This window comes from Podarcis bocagei, assembly GCF_964188305.1.
Source record: "Podarcis bocagei genome assembly, chromosome: 11".
Lineage (NCBI taxonomy): Eukaryota > Metazoa > Chordata > Lepidosauria > Squamata > Lacertidae > Podarcis > Podarcis bocagei.
Window position 1 is genome coordinate 26,982,683 of NC_138136.1, and position 17,077 is coordinate 26,999,759.

Sequence of the window (17,077 nt, forward strand, 5' to 3'; positions counted from 1 at the left end):
GAAGTCCGTTGCTGTATTCATCACCACTTGCCTGGGCAAATTGTGTTACAATTTGAATTCCTCAGAATTCATTTGAGTCAAAGTATATGTTGAGCTCTAAGCAGCTCTGTTAAGTCTCCTGGACTTTCAGTATCAGTTGGCAAATAAACAGGCGTAATTCATATAAACAGGTGTACTAACAAGGTTTATATTAGCAGGCAGTTGAGCAACAGAAACTTGTCTTATTAGGTTATTTGGCACAGTTCCTAGGTCGGCATCTTGAAAAGGTGGTGGTTTTTTTTTTACTTACGGACTTCTCATATAGTTATGAACCTTTGCTTATAATTATCTTTGTAAGCCTACACACACTTCCACAGATAGTTAGATACAGGTTTTACATAGGTAGAGATACATGGATATAAAATGTGTGTTTATAAATAGATATAATGCAGCATTTTAATACCACCAAGGAGGTCTGGGCAACCTACTTGATTCTGGTCCCCATTCCAATTTTATCTTCACAACAACCTTGTGGAAAAGGTTAGGCTGATAAGTTAATAAATTACTTTTCAATGGACCTAAGAGAAAGCTCTTCCCTCATCAGTCTTAATCTTGCTTCCTCTCATCCCAGATGGAATGACTTTGCCACAGTCTGGGCTGTTATCTTGTTTCTCAAGGGAAATAGAGATTTACAAGTAAATAAAAAGAGAAAATATGCATTTTCTTTTGTGAAATGTGCTTGTAAATAAAAGCTAGTTCCCTGGCTTCTGCCTCTGGTTAGTGTAGGATCTTTCTTCCATAAAGGCTCTCTAGAAGGACCAGAATGAGCAAGGTAATTGCTTGTGTTGTGTACTGCATGTGTGGTTTACACTCAAAGTTGGATCAGTTTCTCTGTTTTGTAACATAGCTGCAAAGGGACAAAGAAACAGGTTAAGCTGTGCTGGTGCAGAAGTATATTGCATTGGTTGTGCAGCACTAGCTGCTTTCTCAATAGGTAACTATTCTAATCCTATCCTACTTACTCACTTTCATATTTATGAGCACTTAGCTTGTGTGTAAGCTAATGTTTAGAAGCTAACAGCATCGAATATTATCAGAATTTGGGTTATTTCATAACCTTAATTTCTCACCAACTTTGTCTGCAGATAAGAACACATGAATGGATGCATCCGCAGACGAAAAGATTGAAATTTAACATCCTTCTGACAACTTACGAAATTTTACTGAAGGATAAGGTAAGTGATTTGACCACCACTCACTTCTCAAAATGAAAGCAGAATACTGAAGGAACTAGACTTGCCAGTCAACAGTTCTTAGGTTCAATAGAAGAAGTGACTTGTGAATTTTATTACTGAAAAAGGCAGTCATTTTCAATTTTGTGGAAGAAGGTAGAAATTTTATAATAGATTAGATGCTCATTTTTCTACAGCATCACTTAAATTGCCATTTTAAATGCTTAATCTCTGAAACAAAAAGGCATTCATTTTTATTTTATTTGAACAGTCATTCCTTGGTGGTCTGAACTGGGCATTTATAGGAGTAGATGAAGCCCATCGATTAAAAAATGATGATTCCCTCCTGTACAAGACGTTAATAGACTTCAAGTCCAATCATCGCCTCCTTATCACTGGAACACCTCTGCAAAACTCCCTGAAAGAACTCTGGTCCTTGCTGCACTTCATCATGCCAGATAAGTAGGTAAACCTACTATACTAGCCATGTACAGTTAGGAGAATTATTTAACTAGCACTCCTTGAAAAATGGTAGGGACTGCAGCTTTGCTGGTTTGTCTATTGCTTTGTTTTGGTGCAGAATGTCTGGAGAGTTTATTTGTTTATGGTGTTAGCCTGCTTTAAGTGACACTGGAACCATGTTAAAACAAAACAAAAAGTCCAATGCCTCTGGGAAGCTTACAGGCAGAACATAATGGTAACAGCCATCAGAGGTCACCTATTTATTTTAGCTGCTTTGGCTTGTGTCCACCTAAGTTCTGCTATTAATGGGCATGCCCAATTTATGTATACTACTCTTGAGTAGAATTTAGTTGAGAACAACCCTTTGTTTTGTATATTTTCAATATAGTCTCGCAATAGAGGTAAATAATGGTCTTCTGATATATTGGCTACTTTTATCTGTTTATGTAAACCATACATCTTCAACATAGATTTGCTTTTAGGGTAGCGAAGCAAAATAATAAGAAACAGGAAATTAAAATGATAGTAATGATTATTCTAATAATACAGAAAACTAATATATCAAATTAAAAAAACCCTCAAACAGCAACAGCCAATTTAAATAAATTAAATAGAATCACTTAGACCAGTTTAATTTTAAAGGGTGCTTACATTAGCAGTTTGTAAATTTGTGTAACCACAGAAAGCTGCTGAAAAGACTCCGATTATTTGTTTACTTCTACTAACTACTATACAGATTTTTATTAAGATAGAAACCTGAGCATTGTGGCTATACTAGGAATCTTGCTGGGGATTATTGGAGAACCCTTTGAAGACAGGGGTGGGGTTTTTTGTATCCGTATGATCTCTGCCAGTAGAATCGTTTATATCTCTCCCGGTAAAGTCTTGTTTGTTTACCTTTTACTTTTCCTTCAGTATGTTGAGAGAATGACAACAGCCTAAATATTGCTACTTGCCCATATTTTTCTTATGGACAAGTATGAACAAAGTGGAAGGAAATTAAAATGGGGATGAACTGTCAGAAAAGAAGGGAGAATAAATTAGCAGAGCTTTTTTTTTCTTTTTTGGCATGTCACTCAGAAGTAAGTCCCATTAAATTCAAGTGGGACTTACTGCTAAGTAAGTGTGTATAGGAATGTGTACAGTGCTTAAGCTGCTTTAAAACTAAGTAGCATAGAACTTAGTGAAATGTTTAAAAACAAGGGTCATTTATTTTTCATAATTCAAATTTTCTATGGGCTTACTAACTTGGCTGATTACACGCTTGTTTTTCTCAAGTCTGAGAACTTGTGTGTATGTCCAGGATGTCATGTATAATAGTACAGTAAGACTACTGGCATAGCATGTATGTTCATTTTGAAAATCTACCACAATTGTTATATTGAAAATTTGCCACAATTTAGAATGTTACGTTTTATATTGAAGGTTTTCTTCTTGGGAAGATTTTGAAGAGGAACATGGGAAAGGAAGGGAATTTGGCTATGCAAGTCTTCACAAAGAACTCGAACCATTTCTATTAAGGAGAGTTAAGAAGGACGTAGAAAAATCTCTTCCTGCCAAGGTTGAACAAATTTTAAGAATGGAGATGAGTGCATTGCAAAAGCAATATTATAAGTAAGTAATTTATTTATTGTGGCTGTCAAAATAATTCATACAGTGAAAAGTGAGCAGGTTTCTTTCATACAGTAAAGAGTTTGCCTGCCTGCTTGCCTGCAAGCATTTTTTAAAATTTTCTGTTTTCCACAGTTTCTTTACTGACAATACACTTTTTTTTAAATATCAGGTGGATTTTAACTAGGAATTACAAAGCCTTAAGTAAAGGTTCAAAGGGCAGTACCTCAGGCTTTCTGAATGTCATGATGGAGCTCAAAAAGTGTTGCAATCATTGCTACCTCATTAAACCACCAGATGATAATGAATTCTATATTAAACAGGAGGCCTTACAGGTAAAATTTCACGTCTTGTTCTGTATATAAAACAAATTAAAATGCAATGATCAGATTACTGGGTTTTTCAATGTTAATTAAATAGCCTAGGAAAGATTATATTATTATTATTATTATTATTATTATTATTATTATTATTATTATTATTATTATTATTACCACCAAGTAAACATATCTGGGGAGGAAGTTCCATAAACAAGGTGCTGCAGCTGAGAATGTTCCCTCTGCTTGCCCACTGCATAGTGTAGCTTTTTAACTCTAAGAATTCTGTGCACAGGAATAGATGTAATCATGTTAGGCATATTCAGACTTCCTTAAATTTTTGATTTGTGGTTTCTACCTTTGGTTTCTGGTAGTTCCCACAAAATGCATTAACGTTAATGTACAGACATATCTTCCATGCAGTCGTTGATTTTTTTTATGTCTTGTGTTTTCTTTCTAGAATTTAATCCGGAGTAGTGGGAAGCTCATTCTTTTAGACAAGCTGCTGATTCGCTTACGAGAACGTGGCAGCAGAGTTCTTATATTTTCTCAAATGGTGCGGATGCTGGACATCCTTGCTGAATATTTGAAATATCGTCAGTTTCCCTTTCAGGTAAGAGCTTACTGTTAAATTATATCACTGTACGCACATTTATTTGTTGGCCTCATGCTGTTTACACACTAGCACAGTCTTAGTCTAATTGGTCTTTCTCTCTCCAGAGGCTAGATGGGTCAATAAAAGGAGAACTGAGGAAACAAGCACTGGACCATTTTAATGCAGAAGGTTCTGAGGTAAGGTGTTCACTTGCCTGTTTTGTGTTTTGTTTTATCTTTTAAGGAATGTGTTTTGTTTCTAGCAGCAGAAAAGGATATTTCCCATCTTATAAACAACTACAGTGGTGCCTCGCAAGACGAAAAGAATCCGTTCTGTGATTCTCTTCGTCTAGCGGTTTTTTCGTCTTGCGAAGCAAGCCCATTGACAGATTAGCGGATTAGAGCTATTAGCGGCTTTTAGCGGCTTATCTGCTGATCGGATCAGCTGATAAGCGGCTTAGCGGCTTAGAAAAAGGGGGGGAAAGGGAAAAAAACCAGCAGGAACTCGCAAGACATTGTCGTCTTGCGAAGCAAGCCCATAGGAAATTCGTTGTGCGAAGCACCTCCAAAACGGAAAACTCTTTCGTCTAGCGAGTTTTCCGTCTTGCGAGGCATTCGTCTTGCGGGGCACCACTGTATAACAAAAACCTTCATAGTGAAATCCAGGATTTTATGTTACAAAATGGAACTGTAGTACTTTGTTTAAGGTTAGCAGTTTATTTTACAACATTAAAAAAATTCCTTCCTGTAGCACCTTAAAGACCAACTAAGTTAGTTCTTGGTATAAGCTTTCGTGTGCATGCACACGAAAGCTTATACCAAGAACTAACTTAGTTGGTCTTTAAGGTGCTACAGGAAGGAATTTTTTTATTTTGACTATGGCAGACCAACACGGCTACCTATCTGTAACTTTTACAACATTGTTTGTGTTGGAGACAAATGTTTTGGTACAGTTTTGGGCAGTTTTAGAATAATTGCATTCTTAAGTAGTTTAAAACAATTTTAATGTATATAGTACTTTGAATGTCAAAATGTATCAGTTAACACTCCTGTTAGGTATACTTTTACAGTTTTTGTTTCAGTCTTCCCGTCTCTCTTAATTTCAGGACTTCTGCTTTTTACTGTCTACCAGAGCTGGAGGTCTAGGCATAAACTTGGCATCTGCAGATACTGTTGTTATATTTGATTCTGACTGGAACCCTCAGAATGATCTGCAAGCACAGGCTAGAGCTCATAGGATTGGGCAGAAGAAACAGGTACATATGTCTTGTTTGATTTAGGTACTTGGTTGGGGACAGGAACAAATTATATGAAATCCAGTTTACATATATACGTGTGTTTATCTGTGTTTATTCCCCCCGCCCCTCAAGTGACGTGGTTTGAATGTCTGGGTCATGTTTTATGGATGTGTTAGTTTACTTGTCTTTATCAATATGTGGTTTGTTTGGTGTGTGTGTGTGTGTTAACAATTAACTAAAGAATTCAACTTTTTAATAGAAAGACAACTTTAATGTGCCCAGTTCCCAAAACTAGCAGCCTGACTCCAACAAACACAGTACTAGCATATAAATGTTTATGATAGAATATATTTAAAAGAGTGCAAGTACGCTTCGTATACCTTGGCTGCAGTCCACCAGCAGTGAACTGTGTGTGCTCCCATCTCCACAGAGACAGAGGAGCTCTGCTCCCCATAAACTATGCACAAAGCTTTCAGGCTAGCCATGGAGTTCTGGAGATATTCCACCACTGTGATCAGCCTAACATCTCCTTGCATCTGTGCAGTGAAGATTCACAAAAGGGGAAAATGCTGATAGCAAGGCCATAGGAAACTAGATTTGGGTTTCACAGCAGCAACAGCACTCACATATGAAATTTTATTTATTTATTGCCTACCCTTCACCCTAAGGTGCCAGGGCAGATTGCAACACTAAAACACAATATGAACACTAGTTTAAAACAACTTAGAATCACAAAAATAAGGTGGATCCTAAAAATATATACCTCAAATGTAAAAGCCAGGGTTATAAGCTGCACCTTCAGTGTTCACCAGAAGCTGTACATTGAAGGTGCCAGACACACCTCTGTGGGGAGGGAATTCTACAACTTAGGCGCTGCCACAGAGAATATCCTCTCTGGGCCACTACCCCCTGTGTTGTTAGAGCAGAAATTGATTGTCACTGCAGAATTGAGGGCTTGCATGGTTTCTTGTTGTAGAATTGCAGCCTCTGGAGGTAGAAACGTGTCTTGTTGGAATATACTGTTCATTCAAATACCTCTAAAAGACTGTCACATAATTGCTCCAAGCGCATTACACATTTAAGAGGAGTTAAAAATATGAATGCCATTTTGAATTTAATATACAGTCGTACCTTGGAAGTCGAACGGAATCCATTCCGGAAGTCCATTCAACTTCCGAAACGCTTGGAAACCAAGACGTGGCTTCCAATTGGTTCCCTATTGCACAGGCACACCGGAAACAATAGCGAAAGCCGCGCCGGACGTTCAGCTTCCAAAAAACGTTCGGAAACCCAGAACACTCACTTCCAGTTTTTGATCATTCGGGAGCCAGAACGTTCGACTCCCAAGGCATTCGGGAGTTTTATTTGTGACTAAAACTTCACATTATTTCCTATTACTTTAGTGATTCCCGTAAATCTTTATTTTTTGTTTGGTTGTTCACAGGTAAACATTTATCGGCTAGTCACTAAAGGTTCTGTAGAGGAAGATATCCTGGAAAGAGCCAAGAAGAAAATGGTTTTAGATCACCTTGTCATTCAGAGAATGGACACTACAGGAAAGACTGTGCTGCACACAGGTTCTGCACCTTCTAGGTATACCTTTGGGGATGAACTATAAGCATATCTAACAGACAGCTTCCCAAAAATGTGCAGATAATCCTTCACAATGTTAAGGGAGTTATGTTGACTTATCTAAGGTTACAAAACTTGCCAATTATCTTCTTTCTCTCAGGATGTCAGGGCTAAATCTCCTGGCTCCTGAAGCTAACAGCTCACCTGAGATATCACTTGCTATCCCATCATGCAGTCCTTTCTGCCCTTCTCAAATGATAGAAGATGGCTTCAGACTGATTCCTTCCTCCCTTATTAGAGCAATGGTTCTGAAGGAGCCAAACTGAATTGAACCAGAACTGCTGAAAAATATAATAATAGAAAGATAAACATAAGGGAGGGTTGAAGGAAGGAGGGCAGTAACCAAAGGAAGAGAATCCCTCTGCCTGACGTTTTCCCTATTGCTGTGGATTACGGTGACCTAAGAAGCTTAAGGAACCAAGACACAATTCTAGGAGAAACTCTGAATTTATGTTATTGATTGAATGTGTCAGCTCATTGTCTGTGGGCATCTAGTATCTTAGAGACGCACATTTTTGTGCCTTGTGCTGAGTAAAAGAGTAACATGTTCCCTTTATTTTTAGCTCTACTCCTTTTAACAAAGAGGAGCTGTCAGCTATTTTAAAGTTTGGTGCTGAGGAACTTTTTAAGGAACTGGAAGGTGAAGAACAAGAGCCACAAGTAAGGTTAACATCCTAGCATTTGATTTTTTGGTCTATTCAAATCAACATTCCACCGGTAAGATTTGTTTTAATTTTTTTTTCAGGAAATGGACATAGATGAAATCTTGAAGAGGGCTGAAACACGGGAAAATGAAACTGGCCCGTTAAGTGTCGGAGATGAATTGCTTTCCCAGTTTAAGGTACTGTACTTTTTCATTGCATAATTATGTTAAGCAAAAATTATTAAAAGCAACTCCATTTTAGAAATGCTTTCTGTTAAAAGCTCCAAGTTTTTCCTCGGGAAACAGTTTTTCAAAATCTGTTTAGAAGAATGTGGTCACCTCTACCCCTTTTTAAACACTTGAATGTTGAAATTTCTTTATTTTTTAAAAAGCTCACTAAGAATTTTTGTGCCTCTTCCCTGTATGCAGACCCATAAAGGGGGAGGCAGGTACACTTGCCTCGGAAAGCTAAACTGGCAAGGGCCCCCCACCAGGGACCAGATGATTTTTTTTGTTTGAGTTTATAACTTTATTCTAGCAAGATTCCTGCCCTGGGCCTCAGACAAACACTGCATGGTCCTACCTGTATGGACTCCAGAGAGAAAAGAGGAAAGCTTACTATTGTTGTTAGAAATTTCCTTGAGTTTCTGGAGAGGTATAGTGTGTATAAATAAATATATAATCATCTGACACTCTGGCTGCTATCCTGTGAGTAAGTATTGAGAGTAAGTAATTGGACTTGCTGGAACTTAACTTCCACATTAGCATGCATAAGATTGGTCTGTAAGTTAGCAAGCCCTCAGTAACTTTATGCTAGGGCCTCTAACACAGACAAGCAGAAAAGATGACCAAAACACATTTGGGGAAGAGTGCACAAAGGATAGGATCCCAGATTAATCATGCTTAGAGTTGGCCCATTGAAGTCATGATGCTCAGGTTAGCCCTGTTTCTTGTATTTGGAGTGTGTTGTCATTTGTAATTACTTTTATCAAAACTACCATTTTAACAGGTGGCAAATTTCTCCAATATGGATGAAGATGACATTGAACTGGAGCCTGAACAAAATTCAAGGAACTGGGAAGAAATCATTCCAGAGGTCCATAGGAGAAGATTAGAAGAAGAGGAAAGGCAAAAGGAACTGGAAGAAATTTATATGTTACCCAGAATGAGAAACTGTGCAAAACAGGTAAAGATTACTTTTGAGAGGCTTTCCTTCCCATTGCGTTTTGTGTTGGAACAAATTGTACTTGAAATGTTGAAATTTGCTTTAGTTTCAGAAATGGAACACTTAAATTTTGCACTGTTTTTTAAAATAAAAAATACAGATCAGCTTCAACGGAAGCGAAGGCAGACGTTGTAGAAACAGAAGGTATTCTGGATCAGATAGTGACTCCATCTCGGAAAGAAAACGACCCAAAAAACGTGGAAGACCACGGACTATTCCACGGGAAAACATTAAAGGATTTAGTGATGCAGAGATTCGGCGGTAAGAAATGGGGAAGGGGGAAGATCTACAAGGGGAAAGTAATAGGAAAATTCTTCATTGGAAGTTTGAAATGCTTGTATGTTACATGTCTTAAAAATCACGCTTCCTTTTAAATTACTTTGATAAATACTGTTTCACACATTACATTAAGCTATTACATTGAGGGTACATGTTTGTTTGAATTCAAATAGAGTGGTTACATTTACAGAATTTTGGGTTTATATCGCAGTACCTGCATCTTCCCCACCCCATTTAAAGTTCTACAAGCCATTTTAGAAAGAAACTCAAATTATTTCCTTTTGCTTGGGTTGCCAAATAGCATGGATTTTGGATTGAAATAAATTAATATTTATATAATCTATAATGGCAATTCAGTATAGAGAAGGTTGTAGTCCAGCATCTCTTTCTCTCTGCATGGCATCTGGTAGTGTATGGAAATATTTAATAGTATCTATTTTGACATATTAGACACTTTACTGTAGTAAACATGAATCTGGTTACTTTCATAATTTAAAAAGTATTCTTACTCTCCATTGCCATATTTTGACAACCTAAAACATCGGTTTCTGAAGTGACTTTGGTTTCAATCCCATCCCCACAAAAAGCTCAGTGGAACCTACATTTGAGTAAATGCATATAGGATCGAGACCTTTTTTATATTATTTGTGGAAGATAGTACATTTTTTAAAAAAGAATTTTGAAACTTAGCTTTGTATTTACACATTATATTCTCTCATATAGATTCTTTGTGGGCACGCTAACTTCAGTAGAAGATCCTCTATAGATTGTCTTTATTCACTGAAGTTACCAAATATTTTCCCTTCTTAACTTTACGTAGTGTATTTTTCTTGCATGCATATTTTACTGGTTTATCTTGAAAAAGATATGATATAAGGACCACGTAATTAACATATCACTTTTTGTTTTTACAAAAAAGGTTTATCAAGAGTTACAAGAAATTTGGGGGACCTCTTGAAAGGTAAGCTTGCCTACCTAGCAGCTGGGAACCTTTTAAATTATAATGAAGTATTCCTGCACTGCATTTTTAAAAGGCAAAAACAGCATTGAAGTTTTGGTGATCATTCATTGAAATGGTGATGGATATATTTTTCCATTGCAAATATGATTGTAGGTATTAAAATCCATTTATTCATGGGGAAGTATAATTATTAATACTGCTCCTTGCATGTTCAAGGAGCAGAGATAAGGTGGTTTTGCTATTTTGGGGGGAGTCAGTAAACTGAGTGGTGCAGTTCAAACAAACAAAACATAGCTTAGTGCAAGCTTTGCCTCAAACCATGGCATCTTATTTCTGCTTGGCCCCCCATGATAATTCAGGAAATCTATTTCTTGGTTTGAAGTTGGCTGGAGACCCTGGCTTGTTCTGAGCATGGTGACCATAGTTGCCATGTTTGGACATAACAGGAGACTTGCACTCCAAAGATGTAAGAGGCAGCAAGCAAAGTCAGAAGCATAATTCACACCTGAGATGTCCAGTAACGTGATATTTTTCTAACACAGAGCAGGTGTGTGTTTTAGAAAGAGAGAAAAATTGTCCTAAAGCTAATTTACATTACTCAGTTAGCAAGGGACTATGTCTAATCAAACCCTCTTTCTCTGAAATTAGCAGCGGGCTCCTACTGGGTGTGTTAGAAGCTTGGGATGGGAGGAATCTACTCATATTGCTGAGGGGAGATCAGCCTCTGCCAGAACAATGGATAAGGAATTTGCCAGTGCAGTATGCTGAGTGACCAAAGAACAAGTGTGCCTTGTTAGAGCACCTGGGGAGGCTAGTGTAGAACTGGTATTTTTTTAAAATAAAATAATATGCATCCATTGCCTGCTGTGACTACCAGGGACTGCTACTACAAGAGGCTATTGGGGAGGGTTGACGTCTTGAATTTCCTCATTAAGAAGGTTGTATAAATACTGTATCTAGAATTAATGCATATTCTGTTTTTCATTTCTCACATACTGATACGAGAGCTATGATACTTCTGCTCTGTTGCAGGTTAGATGCCATAGCAAGAGATGCTGAATTAGTCGATAAATCTGAGACAGACCTTAGACGGCTTGGAGAGCTGGTACATAATGGATGTATCAAGGCTTTAAAGGACATCTCATCTGGACAAGAAAGAGCAGGTACAGTTTCCAGGGGGTGGAGGGAGAGATTGCTTATAACCCATGCCAAGAACTAAAGAAGTGAGCTCCTGTGAAACTTCTTTTTCTGCCCACACAAGCGGTGTCAACCTTCCTTGGCCATGTTCCTGAGTGGACAAACACATCCTTTGAACAGGGATATGGGATTGTCAGTAGTTCCCATGACTGTTATGGTGCTTCTTCCTAGCTCCAAACCAGCTATACTCATAACTGTACAAATAAATAAAATAAATAAAATTTCCAGTAGCACCTTAGAGACCAACTAAGTTTGTTCTGGGTGTAAGCTTTTGTGTATATGGACACTTCTTCAGATGCAAGCACACACCTAGAGCCAACTTGGTTGGTCTCTAAGGTGCTACTGGACAATTATTTATTTATTTTTATTTATTTATTTCGACTGTGTTAGACCAACACAGCTACCTACCTGAATCATAACTGCAGTTCATACATTAGTTTGTCCATTCTTGAGGACACAGACAGAAAACATGTGAAGTGACCCTAATATGAAAAGGGTTGGGGTAGACAATGGCTCGTGCTGGGTATTGTTACTGTATATTTCTACACTTGATCTTAGCCAAAGGGCTGAGAAGCTAAAGCTCCTCTGTTGGCTAGCAAGGCCAATCTTATACCTTAATAGCTGTTGTTGTTGTTGTTGTTGTTTAGTCGTTTAGTTGTGTCCGACTCTTCGTGACCCCATGGACCAGAGCATGCCAGGCTGTCCTGTCTTCCACCGCCTCCCGCAGTTTGGTCAGGCTCATGTTTGTAGCTTCAATAACACTGTCCAACCATCTTGTCCTCTGTCGTCCCCTTCTCCTTGTGCCCTCCATCTTTCCCAACATCAGGGTCTTTTCCAGGGAGTCTTCTCTTCTCATGAGTATTGGAGCCTCAACTTCACGATCTGTCCTTCCAGTGAGCACTCAGGGCTGATTTCCTTAAGAATGGATACGTTTGATCTTGCAGTCCATGGGACTCTCAAGAGTCTCCTCCAGCACCATAATTCAAAAGCATCAATTCTTCGGCGATCAGCCTTCTTGATGGTCCAGCTCTCACTTCCATACATCACTACTGGGAAAACCATAGCTTTAACTATACGGACCTTTGTTGGCAAGGTGATGTCTCTGCTTTTTAAGATGCTGTCTAGGTTTGCCATCGCCTTTCTCCCAAGGAGCAGGCGTCTTTTAATTTCGTGACTGCTGTCACTATCTGCAGTGATCATGGAGCCCAAAAAAGTAAAATCTCTCACTGCCTCCATTTCTTCCCCTTCTATTTGCCAGGAGGTGATGGGACCAGTGGCCATGATCTTGGTTTTTTTGATGTTGAGCTTCAGACCATATTTTGCACTCTCCTCTTTCACCCTTATTAAAAGGTTCTTTAATTCCTCCTCACTTTCTGCCATCAAGGTTGTATCATCTGCATATCTGAGGTTGTTGATATTTCTTCCGGCAATTTTAATTCCGGCTTGGGATTTATCCAGTCCAGCCTTTCGCATGATGAATTCTGCATATAAGTTAAATACCCAGGGAGACAATATACAGCCTTGTCGTACTCCACTTTTGTCTTTTATTATGGTAATCTTTGTACGAAATGTTCCTTTCATATCTCCAGTTTTCTTGAACAGATCTCTGGTTTTTCCCATTCTATTGTTTTCCTCTATTTCTTTGCATTGCTCGTTTAAGAAGGCCTTCTTGTCTCTCCTTGCTATTTTTTGGAAATCTGCATTCAATTTCCTTTATCTTTTACTATCTCCCTCGCATTTTGCTTGCCTTCTCTCCCCCGCTATTTGTAAGGCCTCGTTGGACAGCCACTTTGCTTTCTTGCATTTCCTTTTCATTGGGATGGTTTTAGTTGCTGCCTCCTGTATAATGTTACGAGCCTCCATCCATAGTTCTTCAGGCACTCTGTCCACCAAATCTAAATCCTTAAACCTGTTCCTCACTTCCACTGTGTAGGAAGTAAGGATTTGGTTTAGATTGTATCTTACCGGCCCAGTGGTTTTTCCTACTTTCTTCAGTTTAAGCTTGAATTTTGCTATAAGAAGCAAAATAGCTGTTGACACATATACTATTGTTGTACTGTGTGTTTTGTGGGTCTATGGGAAGTATATACACTGTCCACTGTAGTAACATCACATCACCTACCACTCTGTCAGCTCTGCTGACAGGCCAGCTGCTCTTGGCTTTTCAAATGTTACCTAACAGCAACCATTCCATTAGGTTGCAGAGTAGAGAGCAGGAGATGGGATGCAGATGTTTCCAAATCAGCCTGTTTTCATAAACACTTTAAAAACTGGAGCCTGGTCTTGCTTCCCCCCACCCCCTCCTCTCTTCCCATTCCTTTTTCATTTTGTGTTGTCTGTTTAGATCAGTGGTTTTCAACCAGTGTGCCATGGCACCATGGGGTACCTTGAATGATGGTTAGGGTGCCACGGGCAGCACTGGCCTCTGTCCCTCTTCCCTTCTCTATCCCTTCCCTTCCCTTCCTCTGATGCCCTCTCACATCTCTGCCTTTCAAAGGCTTGCACAGCTATTAGTTGCAGCTGCTGCTGCCCAGCGGTCTCCCAAGGAGAGGGGATAGGAGGCTGAGGGAACACTCCACAAGGGAGGGTGTTCAAAAAAAGGGTGAGAGGCTGCCAGCTCTGCAGACAAGGGTTGACATAACTGGGCTCCTGAGCCCCACAGGGGTGCCACCGGAAGAATGTAGTTGGTCAAGGGAGCCGTGGACTCAAAAACGTGAAAACCTCTGGTGTAGATTATAAACCTCAGGACAGTAACTTGCTTGTTTTTTAAACTGCTCTGGGTGGATTAGACCACGTGGTTTTCCAAGATGGCGAACGGCACTTAGTCAGCGTGAGTGTGAGCTCCCTGATTTATCTTTTAACATTGTTTTAATGAGCATAGAAACCTTTTAACCTTTTAACTTTTAACTTTAGTTTTTAGTTTTTAGTCTTAGTTTTAAATTAGTGAGTAGGAGGACGCCTTTTTCTATCGGGGAGACAACCATTAACCTTGAAACTGGGGCGGTTGCATGAAGAGAGAAATGACTAAGCAACTATACAGCCCTGCTTGTGGGAGAGGAACTGGGAAACGTACCAGAGATTCCAGAGATATAGACGACACAGAGGAACTGAGATGCCTGCCTCTTGCTAAACAATCAAAAATTAGCGAATCTGAAGGTACAAAGGATGTTTTTAATGTCCCGGTTTCAAACTCTTTCGCACTGCTGGCGGAGATGAATGACGGGGAAACCAGTGTGAAGGAACCTTTTGATGACCTGCCTACTAGACCTTCAAGCGGTGGTGATGCTGGCATCCACTCGAGTGTTTGCACTGGAGCCCGTGGGGGCTGCATTGATGAGATACTATTTGAACACTCATCTACTTTAGACCTGGTTGCTAGAACAGTGGACTATATCTTTAAATACATAAAAGACATCCGAGGATCCTTGGAGAAGATTATCTCGCTTGTATCCCTAACAGGTAAAGACAGTTCCCCTGATGTACCACCTGAGATGAAGCCCTTACAAATGCCCAGAGCACCCGTTTTACCTCATACCTCCTGTATAATTCCTCAAACTGCTGGCAATCAGAAAAGTGAGCAAGGTGAGCAAAATAAGAAGGAACAACAGTCTGCACCTCCTCACAAACTGCTGCTGCAAGCTACCAAAATCTGCCTAACGGTTTGCCCCTTTAGAGGCAAGGTAATAAACTGGCATTATAAGAGTGATATAAGGAGACACCTAGCGGAGCTTCTGAGGGTAATCCCTAGCTCTATTGACCTGAGGCATATTGATCATATTAGCAGCAGACCTCAGAGGCAGAGAGTGCTGCTCTCCTTTAAAACCAAAAAGCTCCCTGCACTTATTATGTCCTCAAGAAGCCTTCTAATTAACTATGGAATCCTTGCTACAAGAGTCTTTACCAATACCAAGATCTGCCCCCTCTTACCAAACTGCTTGTTCAAAAAGAAAGCAGATAAGTCTGAGGGTCCGCCAATTGCCACGACCCCAACTCCCCTGGCCGCAGATCTAATCAGCTGGATTGACGCCCCCCTGCCTCCTCTGACAAAGGCTATACATCTGGAGAATTCTACAGAGCGTGAGTTACTTCTATCCTTCTCCCAATTGCCAAAACTGGAGCGGACAGAGATAACAGACAGATTGGACGAGCTGCTACTCTGTCTCCGTAACTCAGAAGATCATGCTCATGTAAATAAGATGAATTCCTCACCAATTGTAGATCAGTCTACACAAGCCCAAGTGGTACCTGCTTTAACGACCTTTGATCTGCAACCTGGCTGTACACGGCCTCGGGATGTCAAGCCCGGGCAGGATACAGTGGAAGATTTGACAACCCTCTGGTCAAACTCGGAAGCTGTGGCAAGACTGGATGCTCTTTTGGAGGCAAACCGAAAAGGATGCCTTCCACCTGCCTTACACTGCATGTTCCCTACAGCATCCGCAGATCCAAAAGGCCCACCCCCCTCAATCTTAGAGCATACTTTAAATGTAGAGTCTATGGACCTGTCGTTAAGTGATACTCCTGTGCACCAGAATCCATCCCTGCAGCTACCAATAATTAAGCCTCAAACCATGGCTGCTGCTGCGGTAAGTGGTGCTCGGAAATTGCCTGGTAAGCAAGCTACAATTACTTCCTTCTTCCAGCCTATTGTCCCCCCTCGCCGCGTGCATTCCCAGGTGGATTCTGCCGTGCTGGTTCCGCAAGGCCCAGCATGACTCGAAGGGGTGACCAGGAGATTACTTACTTTCTTATCCTGGAATGTAGCTGGCATTAAACCTAAGCTGATGGATCCATCCTTTGTCGCCTACATAAAAGGCAGTCATATTCTTTTGCTGCAAGAGACCTGGGCTTGTGAGGGCTTCTCCCTATCAGGGTATAAGGGCTTCTACCTGAATGCACAACAGAATTTACTATCATCTGGCAGACCACAAGGTGGGTTGGCTACCCTAGTTTCTTTGGCCTTAAACCTGCAGGTGGAACAAATCGACATCCAGTCGTCATCCATGCTGGGTGTAAAGCTACAAACAGCGGAGGAAGTGTTTGTGGTGATTAATGTTTATTTGCACCCAATCTATAAGAAAAACCTGGTGGACCAAAGATGGAGGGAAATTCAACAGACTCTTGAAACTCTCCTAGAGAAATATCCTGAAGCCACCTTCCTAGTTGCAGGAGATTTCAATGGCCGATTGTCTCACTCTGATAAATCATTATTTGCTAAGTATAATAAATATCCCTCACTACCCATTTTAACCTCAGACCTTTTACCTAGGAATTTTAAAGACAGTGTTGCTACATATGCAGGTTTTAAATGTAGACAAACCTTGATGGCTCTTAATTTTCACCTTTTAAACGGAGCTCTCAGTTCTGATTACCCTGCCGAATTTACTTTCTGGTCAGGCTCCCGAGCCTCTACCATAGACTTTATTTGGACATCAGTAGACCTAATTCCCAAAATTTCCAACTTTAGGGTGGTAACGAGGCTGGAAAGTGACCATTTTCCATTAGAACTTTCTCTGACCCTGGATGGAGAATTGGCTACCTATTCCTGTGTGCCTATTACAAATAACCAGCTTCAGATGAGGCCCACTGCCCTAAAATGGACCGACAATATTGCTCAACGGATAAATGAACTCCTTTGGTCTGACCAACTGCAAGAGACAAGGGACTCCCTTATCCAGGCAGTTGAGCCACTGCCAATATATGACAA

At 40.0% G+C, this 17,077-nt stretch overlaps 1 protein-coding gene across 2 annotated transcripts in view; it reads left to right on the top strand.

Annotated features, from left to right (window-relative positions):
* CHD1 (chromodomain helicase DNA binding protein 1) overlaps window positions 1-17,077 on the top strand; it is a 51,511-nt gene that overhangs the window by 22,462 nt on the left and 11,972 nt on the right. For both annotated transcript variants that reach the window (XM_081212314.1, XM_081212315.1), the window contains exons 13-26: window positions 1,125-1,214; window positions 1,483-1,673; window positions 3,099-3,287; window positions 3,457-3,619; window positions 4,062-4,214; window positions 4,322-4,393; window positions 5,302-5,451; window positions 6,878-7,026; window positions 7,629-7,725; window positions 7,811-7,906; window positions 8,718-8,894; window positions 9,034-9,194; window positions 10,132-10,173; window positions 11,206-11,336. In XM_081212314.1, the coding sequence (XP_081068440.1) occupies window positions 1,125-1,214; window positions 1,483-1,673; window positions 3,099-3,287; window positions 3,457-3,619; window positions 4,062-4,214; window positions 4,322-4,393; window positions 5,302-5,451; window positions 6,878-7,026; window positions 7,629-7,725; window positions 7,811-7,906; window positions 8,718-8,894; window positions 9,034-9,194; window positions 10,132-10,173; window positions 11,206-11,336 (1,861 nt within the window). The remainder of the gene's footprint in view (window positions 1-1,124; window positions 1,215-1,482; window positions 1,674-3,098; window positions 3,288-3,456; window positions 3,620-4,061; window positions 4,215-4,321; window positions 4,394-5,301; window positions 5,452-6,877; window positions 7,027-7,628; window positions 7,726-7,810; window positions 7,907-8,717; window positions 8,895-9,033; window positions 9,195-10,131; window positions 10,174-11,205; window positions 11,337-17,077) is intronic.